The 23,739-nt window shown below is 40.2% G+C and overlaps 1 protein-coding gene across 2 annotated transcripts in view; it reads right to left on the minus strand.

Moving 5' to 3' along the window:
- The window catches only part of LOC106094073 (neuroligin-4, Y-linked), a 368,403-nt gene that overhangs the window by 34,945 nt on the left and 309,719 nt on the right, over positions 1-23,739 (minus strand). For both annotated transcript variants that reach the window (XM_059363690.1, XM_059363691.1), the window contains 4 exons: positions 16,017-16,286; positions 12,381-12,578; positions 11,845-12,225; positions 11,597-11,633 (listed from right to left, as the gene is read on the minus strand). In XM_059363690.1, the coding sequence (XP_059219673.1) occupies positions 11,597-11,633; positions 11,845-12,225; positions 12,381-12,578; positions 16,017-16,286 (886 nt within the window). The remainder of the gene's footprint in view (positions 1-11,596; positions 11,634-11,844; positions 12,226-12,380; positions 12,579-16,016; positions 16,287-23,739) is intronic.

A 23,739-nucleotide genomic window follows, 5' to 3' on the forward strand; every position in this document is an offset into this window, starting at 1 on the left:
GCTAATGCTGCCCACATTTGTGAGGTACCATGCCGTGTTAAAAATTCTCTCCAAAGAGGGGTAGCTCTGCGGCACGCCGTTCGGACTCGGCTATAAAAAGGATGCCCCATTTCATTGAGCTTTAAATTTGAATTGGACAGTACTGAGAAGTTTGCCCCCGATCCTTAATGGAATGTTCATGGGCAAATTTGCATTTGTACAGGTCCATCCTATGTCAACTTACTCCAAACTTGGTCGCAAATTTGTTGTGTATTTTCAAAGGCCTTTTATTAAATACCATATTGTCTCGATAGCTTTACATGTCACGCTAGGAATTGTCTTTTGAGATGGTCGCTAAATCAGACTCTTGGGCCCAAATAATATGAGATAATATCATAATGTTCTGAGATTTCTGCAAGTACCGTCAGTGGTATTTTGGGCTATATGACGGACTTGGGCGATTACTACGAATAATAATTGCCAGATGTTCTGAATAGAACTTCAATTCAACGCTGAACCCGATATTGTGAGGTTGTTGTGTTAAAAGGCAAAATATCATAAAAACCATACTAATGCGCTCCCACACAGAAACGGATATTAAGAAGGGACTTTATGTAGCTAGACTAAAGTTCGCACTAGCGGATTCAAAGATGTTCCTAGAATGAGATATTGTCCAGTAGGCAAATGGAGATGTGTGTCTCTCAAGGGTAGACTAAAAAAAATTTTACCACTGCCAGATTTAAGGAAGTTCTTGAATGAGGTGTTGACCAGTCACCAAATGGAGATGCATGTCTCAGTGGCTGTTTGCATTCCATGCGGTTTTTCATATAACATCGAGAAATTATGTTACATAAGTAGAAATAAGTTGCAAAGCCTCGACAGTGTGGACATCACCATAGTTGTATATATTTCTCCAATTTAAGGTGTTTTACCCATAAAAGGCTCACTTATTACCCATTTTCGTAATGTAATGTGCATTAGCGGGTAATAGCTACCAATCTTCCGATTTGGGGTCTTGTGCTTATTAAATGCGTATTTAGGCGGCGGGGTACGGCCTGGGTGTAAATGCGGAGAAGGCGGAATTGGTCTTTAAGCTGCGGGGGGTGACTTTACAATTATCGCAGTCGGTGAAATTTTTGGGGATTTTCCAAACAGCAAGTTGGATTGGAGACTGAACATCGAGGGTCGATAATTGGAAAGGCCTTTGAGGCATAGTATTAATGTCAAAATCTCTTAGGGAGTAAGTGGGGTATAAGGCCCGGTCCTAATCACTGGTTGTTTTCGTCGGTGATGCAGCCAGCCCTGACATATGGCTGCCACGTCTGGTGGAAGGTGACGGACTTTATGTCACATGCCCGTAACCTTAACAGGGTGAATAGAGTCGCACTAAGATTTGTAACTGGGGCTATGGGAACCACTGCGACTGGGTTATTAGAGGTTACGTTGGGAATTCAGCATATGGACCTGTTTATAAGAGAGACAGCGCAGAGGTCACTTTTCAGATTGTCGCAGCTTGACTTGATTGGGTCCCCAGTACGGATAATACCATGACGGTCTCTCAGACAGACTTACAGACAGGAATGGACGTGGTGGATAAAGGGCTGCGGATAAAGTTACCTACCCTGGCAGAGAGGCAGAAAGGGCTGGATAGGTTTTCATGCATTAACGTTCTAACAAACGGATCGAAGATGGAGAATGGAACAGACTGTGGTATCTATTGCAGCAAACTTCTTTCAAGCAACCATATATGGGATGGCTGTAACAGCAGATCTTGTGTTGTTTATGAATATCGGGCGATCGGAATCTCATATTAACGTCAAAGAGTAAGCGTGTGAGATCCAAGACCCTGAGCCGATGTCAGGAGTTACTGATGCGCTCACAGGAATACCATACATTGAGCCTATAATGTTTGCCGGGGCATAAGGACATATAAGGAAATGACAAGGACGATGTACTTGCAAAGTCTGGAGTGAATCTCCCCCTTATATCGGTTATGGATGTGTATCCTCCCCTCCAGGAAATTGTTCATGGTCTCAAAGAGCGCTACTAAGAAGCTTGGTTAAGTTGCTAGAATGCAAGAGAAGGCCGTAAGCAAACAAAGCTAATTTGGGACGAACGTTCGTAGCAGAACATTGACGTTATATTGTCAATGGTTAAAATGCATTTAAGTGCGGTCATTGGGATCATAACTGGACACAATATAACACATGTTTCGCATAGGCATTAGAAATTATGATATATGCGATATAGACGCTATAGAGAACAGTTTTCATTGCCTATGTCAATGCCCTGCATTATCCCAAAGTAGAAATTGGATACTTGGTTCTTTTTTTCTTTCAGGCACTAGATGGACTCAGAGGCGTTAACCCAGTCAAAAACAAGGCCTTTATCGAAGCGGCTAAGTGTTAAGAGAAACTTCATTGAAGCCTGTCTTCCAGGCAGGTCTTACTCCTGAGAGAAGATGAATAGTTCATGAGGAATCACAATGGGCCACATGATGGCCTATGCGGATGCTAAGACAGAAATCTTAGCGTCATCCTCTTTCTACATAAGATGAATAGTTCATAAGATGAATAGTTCATGAGGAATCACAATGGGTCCCATTATGGCCTACGCCTACGGATGCAGAGACAAAAATCTTAGCGTCATCCTCTTTCAACATAACCATACCTAACTTAGTAGAGAAGCTTACAAGATGGGTTGCCTACCGAAGGTAAATACCCCAAAACCCCTAGGAGGTGAAATCCACTGCTGAAATTTTCTCTGAGTTTCTCGCTGTGATTTGAACTCATGCTTACCTTTCAGCTAGGGTGGATTCCCCATAATTGAACATTGTAGCCAAATAACATACCGTTGTCCCGAATCATTTGTTTTAGATTATATTTGAATACGGCAACCATTTATACCCATCTCCAAATGGAAGCTCTTACTCCCATAAAGTATGCATGAATTACCTAATCTCGCTGATACCGCATCAAGTATGCTCAAGATCGGTCTATATTGGTACATAGATACCACAAATACCGATTCGCCCGTAAAATGCGAATGTTCCACTCAATTTCGCTAAAATTTGAAACAGTGCGCAGTGTTAGGCTCATTGGTATTTATGCAGCATATGGCTTAGATCAGGCAGTATTTGGAAATTCTGCCATATATACCGATTTCCCGATTAAAGGTATTCGGTCCATAAAAGCTTTACTTTATAAAGTCTTAGTCCAATATTTCGTCGTATTATAAACGGAATGACGAAGTTGACACACATCTTTAATATTTGCCTTTATCATATCTCACACTTTGTTAGTAGAAACAGCAAAAATGTTTGATGTAACAGCAGAAAGTTTGCTAAAAATGGTACAGCAGTATTTTTTTGATGAAACAGCAAACATTTTCTGCTGTTTTCAAATGGTAAAGAGTTGGGAAAGCTCCAAAATTTTGGAAAATATTTCGAAAATTATTTTATTTCATTTTATCTTTCAATTTAACAAGCAAGTCAATTTTTTCCAATTTTCTAAAATTTGTATGAAAGTTTTTAAATTCCTTATTTATTATCAGCCGACAGTGTTTGCTGATATCAGCAGACTAATTTTTTTTGGTTGTACCTGGGCCGTTAGATAGACACATTTACGTATTAGAATGTTACACTTTGTACGCGTTGAATTTTATCCTTACACATGGAATTTTATAAACGCCTTTCGTTCTACACAATAGACGCTATTTTCTCATCTATCACAAATACCCATCAATATTTTGTATAGAAAAATATACGACAGCCATATTAAACTCCCCTCGCCAGAAAGGTGTGGCCTTCTCGCATAAATTTACGACTGGCGTTTACGTGCCTCCGCCATGTTTATATTTAAGATAAGGCTGTGCTATTTTTACGATTAAAACAACCATAGATACACAAACGCACCCACACCACGTCAAAGCCATTTGGGGTAACAGCCATGGCGACTGGGAACATTTTTGAATAGGTTATATGACCCACCTGCACGGGGGCGAACATATGCAGCGAATAAATAAGCTTCGTGTTATCCATGTTGCCGGCTAAAATTTATAGAATCAATTATAATTGTCGCGTTGCCGTATATTAATTATAACATCACTAATTACACAGAAAAGTTGCCATAAACCGCAGACACACAAATACGTTTACATGTCCTACACCACATTGGAGAGTGTTTATGAGCAGTGTTAATAGGTGGGGTCGAGTTTGTATATAGCGGTTATGTTAAACCAATTAAAAATTCATTAGCAAGGGAATTAAACAAAATTTCAACAATAAATACTTTTAAAAATCAAATTAAAAAGTTTTAAGAGAAGTGTAAATAAGGGAACATTTTTTTAGAAATTTGCGAATATGTTGAGAAATTTAAACGGATACCCTATATTCCACTGAAAATTGCATTTTTTTTCATTATACCCTACACCACTACTGAGGTACAGGGTATAATAACTTAGTGAAATTGTTTGTAACACTTAAAAGGAAGAGAGATGATTCGATTAAACTATGTCTGTCTATTTGTCTGTCTGTCCGTCCGTCTGTCCATGTTAGTTTGTGTACAAAGTACAGGTCACAGTTTTTATCCGATCGTCTTCAAATTTGTTACAAGCATGTTTTTCGGCCTAGAGACGAAGTAAAAGTGGTAGTTCTTTTAAAGACTGGCAAAATCCGCATCGTTTGGGTGTCACGCCATAACGCAGTTAAGGGAAATGAAAGGCCAGACGATTTGGCGGTGAAGGCCAGAGAACTGCCGTCAATTAACTTGGTTAACCTCAGTATAGCTATTGGTATAATAACGAGACACATAGGACTACGTGCTCACGTATATAAAATCGGTCCGGCAAGTGGTAACATGTGTAGGGCATGCGGGGAAGATGATGAGATGTTGGAGCATTTCCTTTGTCATTGCACGGCTTTCGCGTCTAACAGATACCGGCACTTATGTGGGGACACATTACCGGAGATGAACTAACATGGGTGCGTGGCATGGAAAACAATTCGAGATTTTGTAAGTAGAACGGAATTCCTAACTTAAAATTGTCCTTTTCGAGGTTACCTTTTAGTTTTTAGTGAGCACAACAAGCCGATTACTGGCGTAGATGAATGTCTATAGTGGCATGGAGCAGATTAATATATGCACCCTCTATTTATACCCACCACCGAGGGATAAGGGTATATTCATTTTGTCATTCCGTTTGCAACATATCGTAATATTCATTTCCGACCCTATAAAGTATATATATTCTTGATCAGCGTAGAAATCTAAGACGATCTAGCAAGTAAACAAGTAAAAGCGTGCTAAGTTCAGCCGGGCCGAATTTTATAAAACCTCCACCATGAATCGCATTTGTCGATTTCTTTTCCCGGCATTTCTTCTTAGGCAAAAAAAGGAAAAAAGAAAAGATTTGCTTTGCTATTAAAGACATTGTCCGGTTAGGACAACAATTATTTTATATGTTGCAGACCTGTGTAAAATTTCATCCAATTCGAATAGGAATTGCGCCCTTTGGGGGCTCAGGAAGTGAAATAGAGAGATCGATTTATATGGGAGCTGTATCTGGCTATAGACCGATTCAGACCATAATAAACACGTATGCTGATGGTCATGAGAGGATCCGTTGTACAAAATTTCAGGCAAATCGGAAAATAAGTGCGATTTCTAGAGACTCAAGAAGTCAAGATCCCAGATCGGTTTATATGGCAGCTATATCAGATTATGAACCGATTTGAACTTTAGTTGGCACAGTTGTTGAAAGTCATAATAAAACACGTCATGCAACATTTCAGCCAAATCGGATAAGAATTGCGCCCTCTTGAGGTTCAAGAAGTCAAGATCCCAGATCGGTTTATATGGCAGCTATATCAGGTTCTATACCGATTTACGCCATACTTAGCACAGTTATTGGAAGTCATAACAAAACACCCCGTGCAAAATTTCAGCCAAATCAGATGAGAATTGCGCTATCTATTGGCTCAATAAGTCAAGATTCAAGATCGGTTTATATGACAGCTATACCAGATTATGAACCGATTTAAATCATACCTAGCACAGTGGTTGGAAGTGCTACCGAAACACTACGTGCAAAATTTCAGTTAAATTGGATTACAATTGCGCCCTCTAGAGGCTCAAGAAGTCAAGACCCAAGATCGGTTTATATGGCAGCTATATAAAAACATGGACCGATGTAAACCATACTTAACGTAGTTGTTGGAAGTGATACCACAACATAACGTGCAAAATTTCAGTTAAATTGGACGAGAATTGCTCCCTCAAGAAGGCAAAACCCAAGATCGGTTTATATGACAGCTATGTCAAAACATGAACCGATATAAACCATACTTAGCGTAGTTTTTGGAAGTGATACCAAAACACAACGTGCAAAATTTCAGCAAAATCGGATTAGAATTGTGCCCTCTAGAGGCTCAAGAAGTCAAGACCCAAAATCGGATTATATGGCAGCTATATCAGGTTATAGACCGATTTGAATCGTCGTGCAAAATTTCATTCCAATCGGATAAGAATTGCGCCTTCAAGAGGCACAAGAAGTCAAGATCCAAGATCGGTTTATTTGGCAACATTATCAAAACATGGACCGATATGACCAATAAGAAGTATTTGTGCAAAATTTCAAGGGGCTAACTTTACTCCTTCGAAATATAGCGTGCTTTCGACAGACGGACAGACGGACGGACAGACGGACGGAAAGACGGACGGACATGGCTAGATCGACACGACGACCAAGAGTGTATATACTTTATGTGGTCTCAGACGAATATTTCGAGTAGATACAAACAGAATGACGAAATTAGGTGGAGGGTATGAAAAAAGATATATTGAGCTGAAATTTTGTCATCTACTACCACTCTAACAATTCCTATTCGATCCCTCCTATGGTATGACCACCTTTGTATGGGCTCAGTGTATTGCATGTCCTGAACCTTCACTTAGAGTGGAACACATTTTATGCTGATATATGCGATGTCCTTTCGTTAGTTTTACACTCACCTAAATACACACACATACATACGTATGTTCATTTAGATTAATGATGATAGAACATGCTGGGCCCCCACAACATGAAATGCAACACACTTGACATAATTTTGTTAAACTAACACATGCATCGCATTAAGGAAGAATAATTTTTGGCGGCAAGTGCTGTATAATTAAAATTTTTAATTAATTAAGTGCAAACATCAGTAAGTCTTGTACACTCTGAAAAAGAGTATATTTTTTGTTGTATGACACATGTTCCTAAATATGTGTGTGGATTTTTGGTCTGAAATGTAATATTCGCTAAAATGAATTTAAGTTTTCTGGTTTTCGCCCAATTTATTTAAAGCTTTTTTTCAGAGGGTAGGTTGTTTTTTAGAGGGCGTAAATAATCATTTTTATATGTGGGAGGAAAAACGACCAAGTGTTTTATATATAATATGAAGGATAATTAATATAAAGGGTGATTTTGTTGGAAAGTTTGGTATACTCTTTCCAACATTTCGGCCAGTCATGCGTCCTTCGGCCTCCAACGCGTCAATTGAAGCGGCCATGTCTGTATAGACATGAGCTTTAACATAGCCCCCACTTTCTTAGAAGAGCACTCATTTTGATAATAAAATTCAATAATTTTCAAGTGTTGTTGTTTCAAAGACGATTGATGGTTAAATTATAGACTTAACTGGAGATGTTTGACAGTTAAACAAAACACGAAACATGCGTGAGCTTCTTAAACCAGTATTGCCAAAAAGATAATAGCTTAAAAATCACCCTTTTAAATGCAAAGCAGTTGAATGTAATCTTGAAAAGGCAATAAAGAGCGCCAAGCTGTCTATTTTACGATTAACCATATAATAGGAGGACAATTTTGTTCCAAAACCAGTAAAGAAAGGCAAAGGTCGGGCGGAGCCGACTATATAATACCCTACACCAACTGGTGTACGTAGTACTTTTTACATGTAGAACTTATCTTGAAAGGTAGTCAGATTTTAATATGGATACCATTTCAAATACCAAATAGAACCATGTAAGATTTTCCTAAATTTGGATTTCCACATTATCGGATAAAAGATTATATGGGAGTTATATCGAAACTTGTGTCAATTTTTATGACACATACTGGGACGTCAAATAGAACATCTCACGCCCTATTTTGTAGAGATGTGACCAACATTGTGGCTTTTACTGCCTTAAAAGTCTACATCGCATAAAACATATAATATTGGAGCTATATCTAAATCGGGACCGATTTTAATGAAATTTTGCGCACGTACAGCGTTAAATAAAACGTCTCATGCAAAATCGGACGAAAGTTGTGGTTTCTACAGGCTAAAGTCTATTTCGGATAAAAAATATATCCAAGACCTATATCTAAATGTAAACCGAATAAAAAAATCAAATAAAACACCTCGTACTACATCTTGTTAAGATCGGACTAAGATAGTGGCTTCTCAAAAACCTGAACAGCCTTAAAAACCATCTGAACCGATTTTTATGAAATTTCACTCACATATGAAGACGTTAAGTAGAGCACACAATGCCAAATTTGGTAAAGATCGGACCAAAATTGTGGCAGCTACAGCCTTAAAACTCGATATCGGATAAAAGATATATATGGGTGCTTTATCTGAATTTGAACCGATTTCTATGAAATTTTTCAGTCGTATTGAAACTGTAAAGAAAACACTTCGTGCACAACTTTGTAAAAATCCGACCAAAATTGTGGCTGCTATAGCCTTAAAAGGCCATATCGGATGAAAGATATATATATAGCTATATCTAAATCTGAACCGATTTTTATGAAATTTTCCACACATATGAAGACGTCAAAAAAGGCACCTCATGCCAAATTTTGTAAAGATCTGACCAAAATTGTGGCTTCTGCAGCCATAAAAACCAATATCGGATGAAAGATATATATGGGAGCTATATCTAAATCCAAACCGATTTTGATGAAATTTTCCGGATATGTAAAGACTGGTAACAAAACAGTCGGTGCCAAATTTGGTGCAGATTGGTTGAAAATTGTAGCTACTACGGTCGTTTAAGTGCAAATCGGGCGATACATATATATGGTAGCTATAGCTAAATCTGAACCGATATTTATGAAATTTTGAACGCAAATGAAGACGTTAAATGAAACACCCCATGACAAATTTGTGGCTTCTATTGTACAGCCACAAAAAGCCATATCGGATGAAAGATATATATGGGAGCTATATCTTAATTTGAACCGATTTTGTTCGAAATCAATAGCGCTCGTCCTTGTGCCAAGAAAGAGACTTGTGCAAAATGTTATGACAATCGGACAATAAATGCGACCTGTAACTTGATCACAAGAATACATGGACGGACAGACGGACATAGCTAAATCGAATCAGGAAGTGATTCTAAGCCGATCGGTATACTTATCAAGCTCTAGCTCTTCTCCTTCTAAGTGTTTCAAACGAATGAATCTGCCACCGTGGGGCAGAGGTTAGCATGTCCGCCTATTTTGTCCGAGGAGGCGGATCCTCCCATTATCACAATTTTTAAATACTCGAGATTACCGGGATGGAGCTCTGATAGAAACTCCTCTGTTTGTAACTGATGGAAAACCCTCCCCCCAAAAAATCTGGCCCCATCAAAAAAATATGGTTGTCAGATATGAGCTATTTTGGAGTAGAAAACGTATCTGATATCCAAATTAGCTACAAAGTGTCACATAAATAGTTCACCGACTTATTTCCCCTAAAACAGACATCAGGAAGCTATTAGATGTAAAGAAAGAATCAGTTATCCAAAAGTGTGACCCAGTGTTATTGTCTTTGGTAGAATAGTATGAAACCAGCTACGATCCAGCAAGTAGCTCTTCTATAAAATGAATATCCGCTTTAGGGCACAATTTCTATCTTATGTATCTAAAATTTTGGGTGTAGCTTTTATACCCACCAACGAAGGATGTGGGAATATTCATTTTGTTATTCCATTTCCATGAAATATCCATTTCCGACCCTTGATCAGCGTAAAAATCTAAGACGATCTGGCCATGTCCGTCCGTCTGTCTGTTGAAATCACGCTACAGTCTTTAAAAATGAAGATATTGAGTTGACACTTTGCACAGATTCTTTTTTTTTTTGTCCATAAGCAGGTTAAGTTCGAAGATGAGCTATATCGGACTATATCTTGATATAGCCCCCATATAGACCGATCCGCCCATTTAGGGACTTAGGCCCATAAAATTATCCGATTTTGCTGAAATTTGGGACAATGAGTTGTGTTAGGCCCCTCGACATTCTTCTTCAATTTGGCTCAGATCGGTCCAGATTTGGATATAGCTGCCATATAGACCGATTTTTGGACTTTAGGTCTTGGACCCATAAAAGACGAATTTATTGTCTGATTTAGCCAAAATTTGGGACATTGAGTTGTGTTAAGACCTTCGACATATATCTTCAATTTGGCCCAAATTGGTCCAGATTTGGATGTACCTGCCATATAGACCGATATCGCGATTTAAATTCTTGGCCCCATAAAAGGCTCATTTATAGTCCAATTTCACTGACATTTGACACAGTGACTTATGCTAGGATTTTCGACATCCGTGTCGCACATGGTTCAGATCGGTCTATATTTGGATATAGCTATCGAAAAGGCCAACATTTTGGTCTACAAAATTGAGCAATGACGTGTACTTATTAGACCACTCAATGTCTGTGCCGAATTTTGTCCAAATGGGAACATATTTCGATATAGCTGCTATGGGGCATAAGGTATGCATTTTTCACCGGATTTTGACGAAAGCTGGTTAACATAAACACCGAGGTGGTGGGTATCCAAAGTTAGGCCCGGCCGAACTTAACGCCTTTTTACTTGTTTATTATGAAGTGGTAACCAAATTGGGATGCCTGTGACCTAATTTACTTGTTACGCTAGTATTTGGAAGCACACGAATAAATTGTACCATAATTTTCCCCTTGAATCAGTCCCAAAATCATTTCTTACGATATTTTAGACTGGCGTCATTTCTGCTGCCTTACTGTTGTTATTTTTCTAATTCGCCTAGCTGTCACTCCTTTTCAATTCTTCCTAAATATACCCATTCTTAAATTTTTCTGTACTTTCCCTTTATCGTTTCTAATACTCTATCCTCTTTGTCATCTATGTATCTATCCCACTATCCATGAGTCTTGTATTCCCTTCAAAGTCTACATCAAAACATAGACCAGGGCAAACTCCATTAAAAATGATTTTGCATTTTTAAATCTATTCCAAATTGTCATTCAATTAGGAAAGTTAAGCATTTCAATTCCTATTTATTATCAAGGTCACCACAAACTTTCTGCTAAGGCATTTATCAAACACAATTCTAATCCTCATTTAAATGTAATGAATGTGGCGATAGATCTTCAAAATTCAAAAGACCATTGACTGAAACTGAAGCACAATTAGTTGATAATTTATTAACAACATTTTGTAATATTCCGCTCAATTTATCTTCATTCAATGTCCTTTTCATTCACAAATCATCATCGTTGAGTAAATTTTCTTTGCCTTGATGACCTTGGCAAAGTAATGTCGAAATGATGAACTTGGGCTAATTATAAATTAAAATATTTATTAACATTTTTGTAACGTACCTTGACAACTTGTTAATGGCTGTTTTCCTCATTAGGACTGCATTAATAGGAAATTTCCCATGTTCATCACGATTCCGGCATAATAATTTGTCATTAAACGGCAGCAGTCACGAAAAAAAGGGGGGAGAAATACAAATGGCTAGTTAGTTGGCTAATCAATCATGTCAACATAGAGTTGTTATATTTCGATTGTTATGAGTTGCTGGTGGTGTTGGTGGTGGTGAATGATGTCACGCTCTTCTTCTCACCTATATTCTCCAATTGTCCTGGGGTGCCCCAACCGCCATGGGCAGCATTGCCAGCCTCGCCACCCAAACCTCCACCGGCCACTGTGGAGGCCTGGGCATGCATAAAGCTGGGTGGCGGTGGCACATAATCGCCACCATCGATTACCACTCCATCTATGCTGGGGCCAAAGGCGAAACCGAACTCAGGCTGTCTAATTGGTACACTCAACAACTGGTCCAGCGGTTTCTCGCGTAAACACTTCATGAAATGGGCATGCGGCAGATCGGGAGCACAGTTCACATGGTGGGCCACAATGGCTGCATATTTGGCAGGATTACTGACTAAGGACCACGGCGCTAAGCCTGAGCCAGACATTAGAATGGCGCGATTGAATAGCAAACCTGTTGTAAAATTGCCAAAAACGAAAAAAACGTGGAAAGAAAATCAAGCAAAAAAATTTAGGCCCAACAACCAACAGAAGGGGCATTCATACATATTTTTATTTGAAATTCATGAGCTGTGGTATGTTTTGCAGTGTGTTGGTCAGAGCACTTACCTTCTGGCACAGCCATTGATGATATGAGGAAGTGCACACAGGCCGCTCCAGTGCCATGACCGGCGAGTGTAATGCTTTGCGGGTCACCACCGAATGAGGCTATGTTCTCCTTAAGCCAATGTAAGGCGGCTATAATATCCATCAGACCATAATTTGCAGGCAGTTTGGAGTAACGATCTGTGTTGGCATTCAAAAAGCCTAAAGGGGCAGGTAACCGTTGGTAGGTAGAGAAATAAATGAAAGTTGCATTAAAGTTAGTTAAAGATATGAAAATTTCTTAACTGAAAACTATCAACAGAGAAAAGTATGTGTAAATGAAGTGAATTTAATAATTCAAAGATTAAAACTAAGGAAGGCAAATACAAAAGAATTTGCAAAATAAATAAAACATTAAGATCGGCATGGCCGAACTTTGGATACCCACCACCTCGGGTATATATGAAAACCCCCTTTCATTACAATCCGGTGAAAATTGAATAACTTATGCACCCAAATTCGGCACAGGTATTGAGTGGTCTAAATTTTTGTTGAATTTTTTATTCAAAATTTCAACAAAGTCTGGTAATAAATAGAGCTTTTATGAGATTTAGACCTTTAATCGGCACATCGGTCTATATGACAGCTATATCTAAATATTGTCCGATACAAACCATATTTGGGACGGACGTCGGCAGATCTAAAACTACCCGCTGTTTTAAATTTCAGCGAAATCGGTTAACAAATAAAGCTTTTATGGGCATCAGACCCTTTATCTGAAGATCGGTCTTTATGGCAGCTATATCTAAATATGGTCCGATCTGTACCATATTTGGGTTGGATGTTGAGAGGCCTAAAATTGCGCACAGTTCCAAATTTCAGCGAAATCGGATAAAAAATAAAGCTTTTATGGCCTTCAGACCCATTATCAGGAGATCGGTCTATATGGTAGTTATCTAAATATAGAACGATCTAATCCATATTTAAGTCAGATTTCGGGAATAACTCACAGTTGCAAATTTCCGCGAAATCGGGTAGTAAATAAAGCTTTTATGGGCTTCAGACCCTTTATCGGGAGATCGGTCTATATGGCAGCTATATCTAAATATAGTCTGATCTGAACCATAATTGGGACAAATGTTGGAAAGCTTTGAACTACTCACTGTTTCAAATTTCGGAAAAATCTGATGAAAAATAAAGCTTTTATGGGCCTTAGACCCTTTAGGGTCGTCCGACCCTTCGTCCGACCCTTCGTCCGACCCTTCGTCCGACCCTTCGTCCGACCCTTCGTCCGACCCTTCGTCCGACCCTTCGTCCGACCCTTCGTCCGACCCTTCGTCCGACCCTTCGTCCGACCCTTCGTCCGACCCTTCGTCCGACCCTTCGTCCGACCCTTCGTCCGACCCTTCGTCCGACCCTTCGTCCGACCCTTCGTCCGACCCTTCGTCCGACCCTTCGTCCGACCCTTCGTCCGACCCTTCGTCCGACCCTTCGTCCGACCCTTCGTCCGACCCTTCGTCCGACCCTTCGTCCGACCCTTCGTCCGACCCTTCGTCCGACCCTTCGTCCGACCCTTCGTCCGACCCTTCGTCCGACCCTTCGTCCGACCCTTCGTCCGACCCTTCGTCCGACCCTTCGTCCGACCCTTCGTCCGACCCTTCGTCCGACCCTTCGTCCGACCCTTCGTCCGACCCTTCGTCCGACCCTTCGTCCGACCCTTCGTCCGACCCTTCGTCCGACCCTTCGTCCGACCCTTCGTCCGACCCTTCGTCCGACCCTTCGTCCGACCCTTCGTCCGACCCTTCGTCCGACCCTTCGTCCGACCCTTCGTCCGACCCTTCGTCCGACCCTTCGTCCGACCCTTCTTCCGTCCGTTCGTCCGTCCATTCGTCCGTTCGTCCGTCCATTCGTCCGTCCATTCGTCCGTCCATTCGTCCGTCCGTCCGTTCGTCCATCCGGCCGTTCGTCCGTCCGTCCGTCCGTCCGTCCGTTCGTCCGTCCGTCCGTTCGTCCGTCCGTCCGTCCGTCCGTTCGTCCGTTCGTCCGTCGGTCCATCTATCTGTCCAAAGCACGCTAACTTTCGAAACAAATACTTTTTATTAGTGTAGGTCGGTTGGATTGTACAATAAATGGGACAAATCGGTCCATGTTTTGATATTGCTGCCATATAAACCGATATTGGGTCTTGAATTATTGAGCCTCTAGAGGGCGTAATTCTCGTCCGATTTGGCTGAAATTTTGCGTGAGGTAATTTGTTATGACTCACAGTAACTGTGCTTAGTATGACGCAAATCTGTACATAACCTGACATAGCTGCCATGTAAACCGATCTTGGAACTTGACTTCTTGAACCTCTAGAGGGCGCAATTCTCATTCGATATGGAAGAAATTTTGTACAACGGCTTCTCTCATGACCTTCAACATACGTGCCTAATATGATCTGAAACGATCAATAGCTTGATACAGCTCCCATATAATTCTTATCCAAATGAACTGAAATATTACACAACAACTTCTACAATGTTCAGCATTCATTTATGGTCCGAATTGGACTATAACTTGATATAGCTCCAATAGCATAACAGTTCTTATTCAATATTCTTTGTTTTCCTAAAAAGTGATACCGCGCATAGAACTCGACAAATGTGATCCATGGCGAAGGGTATATAAGATTCGGCCCGGCCGAACTTAGCACGCTCTTACTTGCTAAATTTTGTGGTAGTCGTCAAGGAAAGCGTTATACAAAATTTTTACAAGATTGGTCAATAAATGCGTTTGAAGTGGCTCTAGGAGTGAAAATCGGGCGATATATATTAATGGGAGATATAGCTAAATCTGAACCGATTTCAACGAAATTCATTAGTTTTATCGACCACAGTGGTGTAGGGTATACTTAGTTGGTTATTGACAACGACCACAGCATTCCTTGTCATTAGCAGTGTAGTTGAAGCATCAAAAAATCATATGTTTATTGTCTCTTAACAATAAAGGAGTGTTCTTATAAAGAGGTCTTTTTGGTCCCTCTTTAAAAAAAATGGATCAAATCTGGCAATGTTTACTAAAAGCTCCCATATAAAAAGATTTGCAAATTAGGCTTCTTATCTGATTTTATTTCTAATCCGATTTAGCTGAAATTTTGGTCGACCCGGTAGCCGAGTTGGTAGCGTGCTCGGATGATGCGCGGTCGTGGTTTTGATTCTCTAAGTGAGTTGTTGAGAAAATAGTCTGTCATTCTAATCTAACCAAACTTAGCTGAAATCCTGAGTTTTCAGTATTTTTACCACTTATAACCACATATAATCTTAATCGTTACCCAAATTGCCAATAGGACTGACGAAAGGAATGAAAATGCATTATTTCTAGAATGTGTTGCCGTGCTATACGTAGCTATTTAATTTTATATGTTTATTAAACGACTTTCTTGGTTTTCCCTAATCTTTTTGGACATTTTCTGTAATGAGTGAATATACCATAAAATCCCCCCCCAACTTGCAGAAAAGAAATCCAAGTGTTTTAATTATATTTGGCTTTATGAGTCAGTTTACCCAATCCTACGACCTAAATCATTGTCAAGCATAAAATTCGACTATCGTGAAAGGAATTTGGCTACAATCAAAATGGAATCAAAACATGCCAATGGCCACACTTCACACCACTTACCCAACAGGCCCAGTCTGTAGTTAATGGTCACCACAAGCATTTGGCCAAAACTGGCCAACACCGAGCCATCATAGGGATTGCCGCTGTTCCATTCGTACGATTCGCCGTGCACGAATACCATGACGGGCAGTTTTGTTTGCGAAGAGGACATCGATGATGAGGATGATGAACTGCCACTAGAGCCACTGCTGCTGCTGCCACCGCCACCACTAGACGATGCTGAAGATGACGATGACGAACCACTGCTGGTTGAAGAATCTCTTGAGGCAACTGCAAATGAAGAAAAAGACAAACACAAAATAAATTAAGGACATTGCTGATAGGAATCGCTTATAAAATGTCTGCAGTAGTCACTCGTACAGGCGACTGAACTTGTAGCTTGAACTTTGTTTAGTGTTGAGCTATGTTTTGGCGATAAACACTTGGAAAACGCTGCAAAAACTAAAGCAACGAGAAGGCGGTCTTCTGACTTGGCTGGTATTAATTAATGTTATTTTTTTTTGCCACAGTCTCTTTGTGTGAATCAAATGACACATTGTTTTCACATTTGCGGTGGATATCCCCCCCCCCACTTCTCTCTCCACCCCTCATTCACTTTTATTCATTTCGCCTTTGTTCGTTGTCATTTGATTAAGCATTGTCAGCTGTCAATTAAGAGCGGCATTTATTTATCAAAAGTCTTAGGTTTTGCTTATCATTTTTCATAGAAATAGATTTGTGATAGAGTGTCGCTTGCGCTTGTGTATTGCCTGATCCATGTGTCAAACTGGCAACAGTAAAAAACGAACGTTGACTTATTCAATAATTTATGTTGACCCCCATAAACTGTTATTTGGACCTTAAGATGGCGAACAATGTGAGAAATGTCAACGTTGGAGTTGTATGAAAGAAAGCTTCAGTAAATTGAGATATTCCTACTGTTCCCATCTACTACATCTACCGGACCCCCGACTCCGACATTGATGAAATTATACATATTTACTTGGCGGCGCAGGCATATCATCCTGCAGATGTAAAGAAAGAAATCTGATAATAGATACAAATGATGTGTCTGGTATATGGAAAACAACATTTTTATCAGCTGCCAATAGTGGTGGCTACTAGGTTATTATGGCAAAGAAGTTATACGGCCTAGCCGGAATGCAATGCAAATTTGCCCATGAACATTCCATTAAGGGTATATCAATGAGTGCTGTCCGATTCAAGTTGAAGCTCAAAGATAAAGGACCTCATTTTCACAGCCGAGTCCGAATGGCGGGCCGCAATGCGATACCTCTTTCGGGAGAAGTTTTTATATGGCTTCTATTCTTAGCATAGTACCTCACAAATGTCGCCAGCATTAGGAGGAGAAAAGCACCGCTGAAATATGTTTTCGCATGTTCTCGCCAGGATTTGCCCCTAGGCTTTCAGCGTCATAGGCGGACATGATTACCTCCGCTCTTCGGTGGCCTCCCGGAATAAGGATAATGGGGAAGCAATATATGAGACGAGGCAAGACATTAGCTGTGAATTTGTGTGTCCCAAATTTTGGCAAAATCGGACAATTCATGCGCCTTTTATGGGTTCAAAACCTTAAATCTGTATTGCAGCTATATTGAAATCTGGACCGATATGGGCCAAATTAAAAACAGATGTCTAGGAGCCTGACACAACTCACTGTCCCAAATTTTGGCAAAATTTGGCAATATATGCGCCTTTTATTACCCAAGGCCTTAAATCGAGAGATCGGTCTATATAACAACTATACCCAAATCTGGTAATCTGGGCCTTTTTGAAGAAAGATGTCGAAAGACCTAACACAACTCACTGTCCAAAATTTCATCGAAATCGGAAAATAAGTGTTGCTTTCATGTCTATATGACAGCGATATCCAAATCTGGACCCATCTGGGCCAAATTGAAGAAGGATGTCAAAATGCCTAACACAACTCACTGTCCCAAATTTTAGCAAAATCGGATAATAAATGTAGCTTTTATAGGCCTAAGATGCTAAATCGGCGGATCGGTCTTAATGGGGGCTATATCAAGATATAGTCCGATATAGCCCATTTTCGAGCTTAATCTGATTCTGGACAAAAAACAGATTGTGCAAAGTTGCAGCTCAATATCTCCATTTTTAAAGACTGTAGCGTGATTTCAACAGACAGACGGACGGACATGGCTTCAAATCAAAAGATTGGTGTATATGGGAGCTGTATCAGGTTATATACCGGTTTGGTCCATACTTGGCGGAGTTATTGATAGTCATGGCAAATTTTGTTGTGCAAGATTTCAGCCAAATCTCATGGTAATTGCGCCCTCTGAAGGCTCAAGATGTTAAATCGGGAGATTGGTTTATATTGGAGCTTTATAAGCTTACAGACCGATATGGACTATACTTGTGGCAATTTTTGAGATTCCTAACACTTGCTATCATGTAAAATTTCTGACAAATCGGGTAAAAATTGCGACCTCTGGAAGCTTGAAAAGTTAAATCGGTTTACAAGGACCTATATCAGGTTATATACCGATTTGCCCCATACTCCACTTTTTTCTATATTATAATGAAATATACCCTTGCGCAAAATTTTTAGATCTCTATATTAACTCTAACCATTTTTGTCCAACGAATACACGGAGAAGCCCTTAGAAGACGAACACCGGGAAGACCAAAAATATGTTCAAGTGGTGAAAGACATCTCGAAACTTGGTATCATAGATTAAAGAAGGATTGCAGAAGATAGAGGCACTTGGAAAGACTTTCTACGTTCTACTGGAGGGATAAATGTTCTGTGATGGCCAACTACAGTGAAATAAAAGTAAGTAAGAACAACCAAGCAGTAGGAGCCAATGGGTTACCACCCGAACAGCTTAAGTCCGGAAGTATCACGTTTATCAGGAGTATATATCAGATAATATGCAGGAATAAGCCATATGTACTTTGTGATTGAACCTAACCATACAGTGCACAAGAGAAGAGATGATATAGTTGATGCGTACTACAGATGAATAGGTCTCCTTGCCATCGCATACAAAAGGGTTTTCTTTCAAGCGACGCTATAAAAGTAAACCGACAGGGACAGCAAACGACGCCATATTTTGAAGCCCTTTTGACATTTCTCTTCTGTAAGTTTTGTTATTTCATGATGCAAAGATATGCACGCCAACAACTAGTCAACATTATTAAAACTGACTATTGAAATTCGGAGAAAGTGACCACATCGTTTTCACCTTTTTTGGCTGAATGGCTTCGTCATTAAGCAATATATGCGTTATTGGTCAGATAGCAATCCAAACGTACTCCATGAGTCATCACCATGTATTCCAAAAAAATTACGGTTTGGTGCGGTTTAGGGGCCGGCGGCGTCATTGGGCCGTACTTCTTTCGTGATGATCAATACCGGCATGAATGGGAAACGCTACCTATCAATGGTAACATAATATTTTTGGCCCCAATTGGATGATATGGACTTGTAGGGCATGTGGTGCCAAAAGGACGGCGCCCCAAGCCACACAGCGAAAGTCACAATCATTTTATTGGAAACCAAGTTTAGAGAACGTGTTATCTCAGGAATTGGTTCAGTAGATTGGCCGCCTCGGCCGTGCGATTTGACGCCGTTAGACTATTTCCTGTTGAGCTACGTCAATTCTATTGGCTATGCTAGCAAGCCAGCGACGATTGATGAACTTCATACTAATATCGAACGCGATATTGCGCCAGTATCGGTCGATTTAAGCTTGAAACCCGTTAAAATTGTGTTAAGCGTCTGGACTTCTGCAAGCGTGCCCGTGGAGGCCATGCAAAAGAAACCGAGTTCCAAACATGATGGCATCAAACGTAGAGCTGGCAAACTATCGATAATCGCAACATTCGATATTTTCGATAGTTTTAATAATAAATATCGATAGTAGCGATACTACCGCAAATTTCCGTTCACCTATATTTCAAACGAAAATGGGAAATAAAAGTCAGGAGATCGATTAATATATAAGCAATATTAATGCACAGACCAAAAAAAAACCAAGATCAATAAAGTCAGTTGGAAAGCATGAGAGAAATTATTACACAAAATGTTAGCGTACCCGGATGAAAATCGCGCCCTCTATAGGCGGTATGTGTCTTAAAGGATGCATTCAGTGTCAGATTGTTTGATTTTGTTTAATACAGTACCCTTTTCAGGGGACTGTATGAAAGTCTAAAGTCAAGAATTTATCTACAGCCAAACTTTTGGAATAGTTTCGAGAGACAGAACTACTCTTATTATCCTTTTGTTGATTACAAAGCTGTTTCTGGCCGCTCTATCTGACTCTATCTGTGATAACGCTAGCTTGCACTTCTTCCTACTCCGCACTCATTGTTAATCAAAACTATCAAGACTGAAATAGAAAAGAAAAGATTGTACGAGGCGTCGAAAAATATATTTTCTCTTAAACATATTCAGAACTTGGAACGCAGAGTTTCTCCTCAAAGTCAAAAATTTTACCCCAAAATTAACTTTTTTCCTCAATTCATTAATCATTTAATATTTTTCCCTTCCATTTTACTCGTAGTTGGTTGAGTTGGATTGCTGGTGGTGGCGGTGTCGCTTTTTTCTGCCATCCTCAAAATTAATCCATTTGTCAATTTGCAACATTTTCCTTTCATTTATTTCTTTAATTCTGTCAATTGCGAATGGTAACTGACATATGATTATTAAAACCTTTAGACTGTCATTCGGAACAGGGTACGATGATAGCGTATGGGATGGGATGGAATGAGATGAAAGCGAGTCAGCAGATGGCAGCTTGTTGGCTTCAAAACATGGATTGTTCGTTGATTGGGGATAACACATGCTGACATGGCAAAAACAAATGAATGTGTTTTTTTTTCAGGTGAATGGTTTTATATTTTTAATGGCGAAAAAGAAAATTCAAGGCCAATGTATTGTAACTCTTGGTGGAGGCGCAATGAAATTTTCAGTGATAGTCATGAAGTGTGTATATTTTGTTGCAGAAACTAAGTCAGATTTGTGTAAACTGACTTCTACGTCTTCACAATAGAATGAAACGAACTTAGTCATTCCATTTGAAACTACCTGAAATATTGGTTGGAGAATTTCAAGTAATGTAAAGACCCTTGATAGTCATACCATTAAAAGTCGATCTAGCCATTTCTGTCTGGTTAGCGAAAGTATGCGTACTTTCGAGCTTGAAATTTTCCTCAAATACTTCCTATTGATGAAGTACAGTTGAGATTGTAAATGGGACAAATCATTCGATGTTTTCTGGCTTAACTTCCTGAGCCATACTTATTCGATTTGACTGAATTTTGCTCGATACCTGTTGTATGACCTCCAAGATTGGCACGAATCGGTCAATAATTTGATATAGCTCGCAAATAAACCTATCTTACTTTACTTTACTTTAATTAGCTATGACAGAACATTTGTTCCACTAGCCGAACGTAGAATAGCGTCCCAAACGCCTCGAAACTTGGTGTCAGAGATTTTAGAATAAGCGCAGAAGAGCTTATTCTAAAATCTCAGACACCAAGTTTCGAGGTGTCTCCCATGGTAATCTTTCCATCGGGCTTTTCGTCTTCTCGATTTGCGTGTACTACCGTGTTTGCCTTCAAAAGATTTCTTTGCTGGAGTTTCTTCATCCCTTCTGACAACATGACCTAGTCAACGCAGCCGTTGTATTTTGATGCGAGAGGAGAGTTTCAGTGAGGAGTCAGGTGGAACTGGCTCTTAATTATATACTGAGTGTCAATGATACTCTAGATGACAAGGCAAGTTATTGGCGCCTTCAAATAAGCAATAGCCAACATCAGCGTCTGTTCCTAGGTTAATGGCGACTGGGGGCGAGCGTCGGTTCTTGGAGAATGCAGTTCGCTACAACGAGGGATACGTATGCAATTACCCTAAAAGTCATGCGGTTGGGGCGCTGGGCCAGTAATCCGTCCCGGGAAAACTATGAGTACTACTATGAGAAGCAGAGGAATAGTAACAAGTAAGAGCGTGCTAAGTTCGGCCGGGCCGAAACTTATATACCCTCCACTATGGATCGCATTTATCGAGTTCTTTGCGCGGTATCTCTTTTTAGACAAACAAAGAATAATGAATAAGAACTGTTATGCTATTGGAGCTATATCAAGTTGTAGTCCGATTCAGACCATAAATTAATTGAATGCTAAACACTGTAGAAGTCATTGTGTAATATTTCAGGTCATTCGAATAAGAATCAGAAGATCGGTTAACATGAGAGCTATATCAAGCTACAGATCGATTCAGACCATATTTCACATGTATTTTAAATGTGATGGGAGAAGCCGTTGTACAAAATGTAAACCAAATTGGATAATGAATGCGCTGAAGAAGTCAAGATCCCAAATGGGTTTATATGGCAGCTATATCAGGTTATGTACCGATTATAAATGTACTTAGCACAGTGGTTGGAAGTGACACCACAACATCACTTGCAAAATTACAGCCAAATCGGATTAGAATTACGCTCTCTAAAAGCTGAAGAAGTCAAGAACCAAAATCGGTTTATATGGCAGCTATATCAGGTTATGAACCGATTTGAACCATACTCAGCACAGCTGTTGGAAATAATACCAGAACATCACGTGCGAAATTTCAGTCAAATCGGACGAGAATTTCGCCATTTATCTAAAAACATGGACCGAATTGGCCCATTTACAATCCCAACCGACTTACACTAATAAAAAGTATTTGTGCAAAATTTCAAGCGAATAACTTTACTCCTTCGAAAGTTAGCAAGCTTTCGACAGACGGACGGACAAACCGACGGAAAGATGGACGGACGGACGCACGGACGGACGGACGCATGGACGGACGGACGCACGGACGGACGGACGCACAGACGGACGGACATGTCTAGATCGACTTAAAATGGCAAGCTTTCGACAGACGGACGAACGGACAGACGGACGGACAGACGGACGGACGGACAGACGGACGGACAGACGGACGGACAGACGGACGGACAGACGGACGGACAGACGGACGGACGGACGGACAGACGGACGGACAGACGGACAGACGGACAGACGGACGGACGGACAGACGGACGGACAGACGGACGGACAGACGGACGGACAGACGGACGGACGGACAGACGGACGGACAGACGGAGGGACGGACGCACGGACAGACATGTCTAGATCGACTTAACATGACAATCTTTCGACAGACGGACGGACGGACAGACGGACATGTCAAGATCGACTTAAAATGACATGGCGATTAAGAATATATATGCTTTATGTGGTCTCAGATGCATATTTCGAGGTGTTACAAACAGAATGACGAAATTAGTATACCCCCATCCTATGGTGGAGGGTATTAGAAACAAGCAAAAAGGCGTTAAGTTCGGCCGGGCCAAACTTTGGATACCCACCACCTCGGATATATATGTTAACCAAGTTTCGTCATAATCCGATGAAAAATTCATTACTTTATCGAAATATGTTCCGATTTGGACCAAATTCGACAATGACATTGAGTGGTCTTATAAGTACAAGTCATTGTTCAATTTTTTAGAACAAATATTGATTTTTTAGTAACCATATCCAAATATAGACCGATCTGAACCATATACGATAGGGACGTCAAAAAGCCTAACATAAATCAATGTGTCTAATTTCAGCCAAATCGGATTATAAATGTGCCTTTTATTGGACCAAGACTTTAAATCGAGGCATCGGTCTATATGGCAGCAATATCCAAATCTGAACCGAT

This window comes from Stomoxys calcitrans, chromosome 2 (assembly GCF_963082655.1).
Source record: "Stomoxys calcitrans chromosome 2, idStoCalc2.1, whole genome shotgun sequence".
Taxonomy (NCBI): Eukaryota; Metazoa; Arthropoda; class Insecta; order Diptera; family Muscidae; genus Stomoxys; species Stomoxys calcitrans.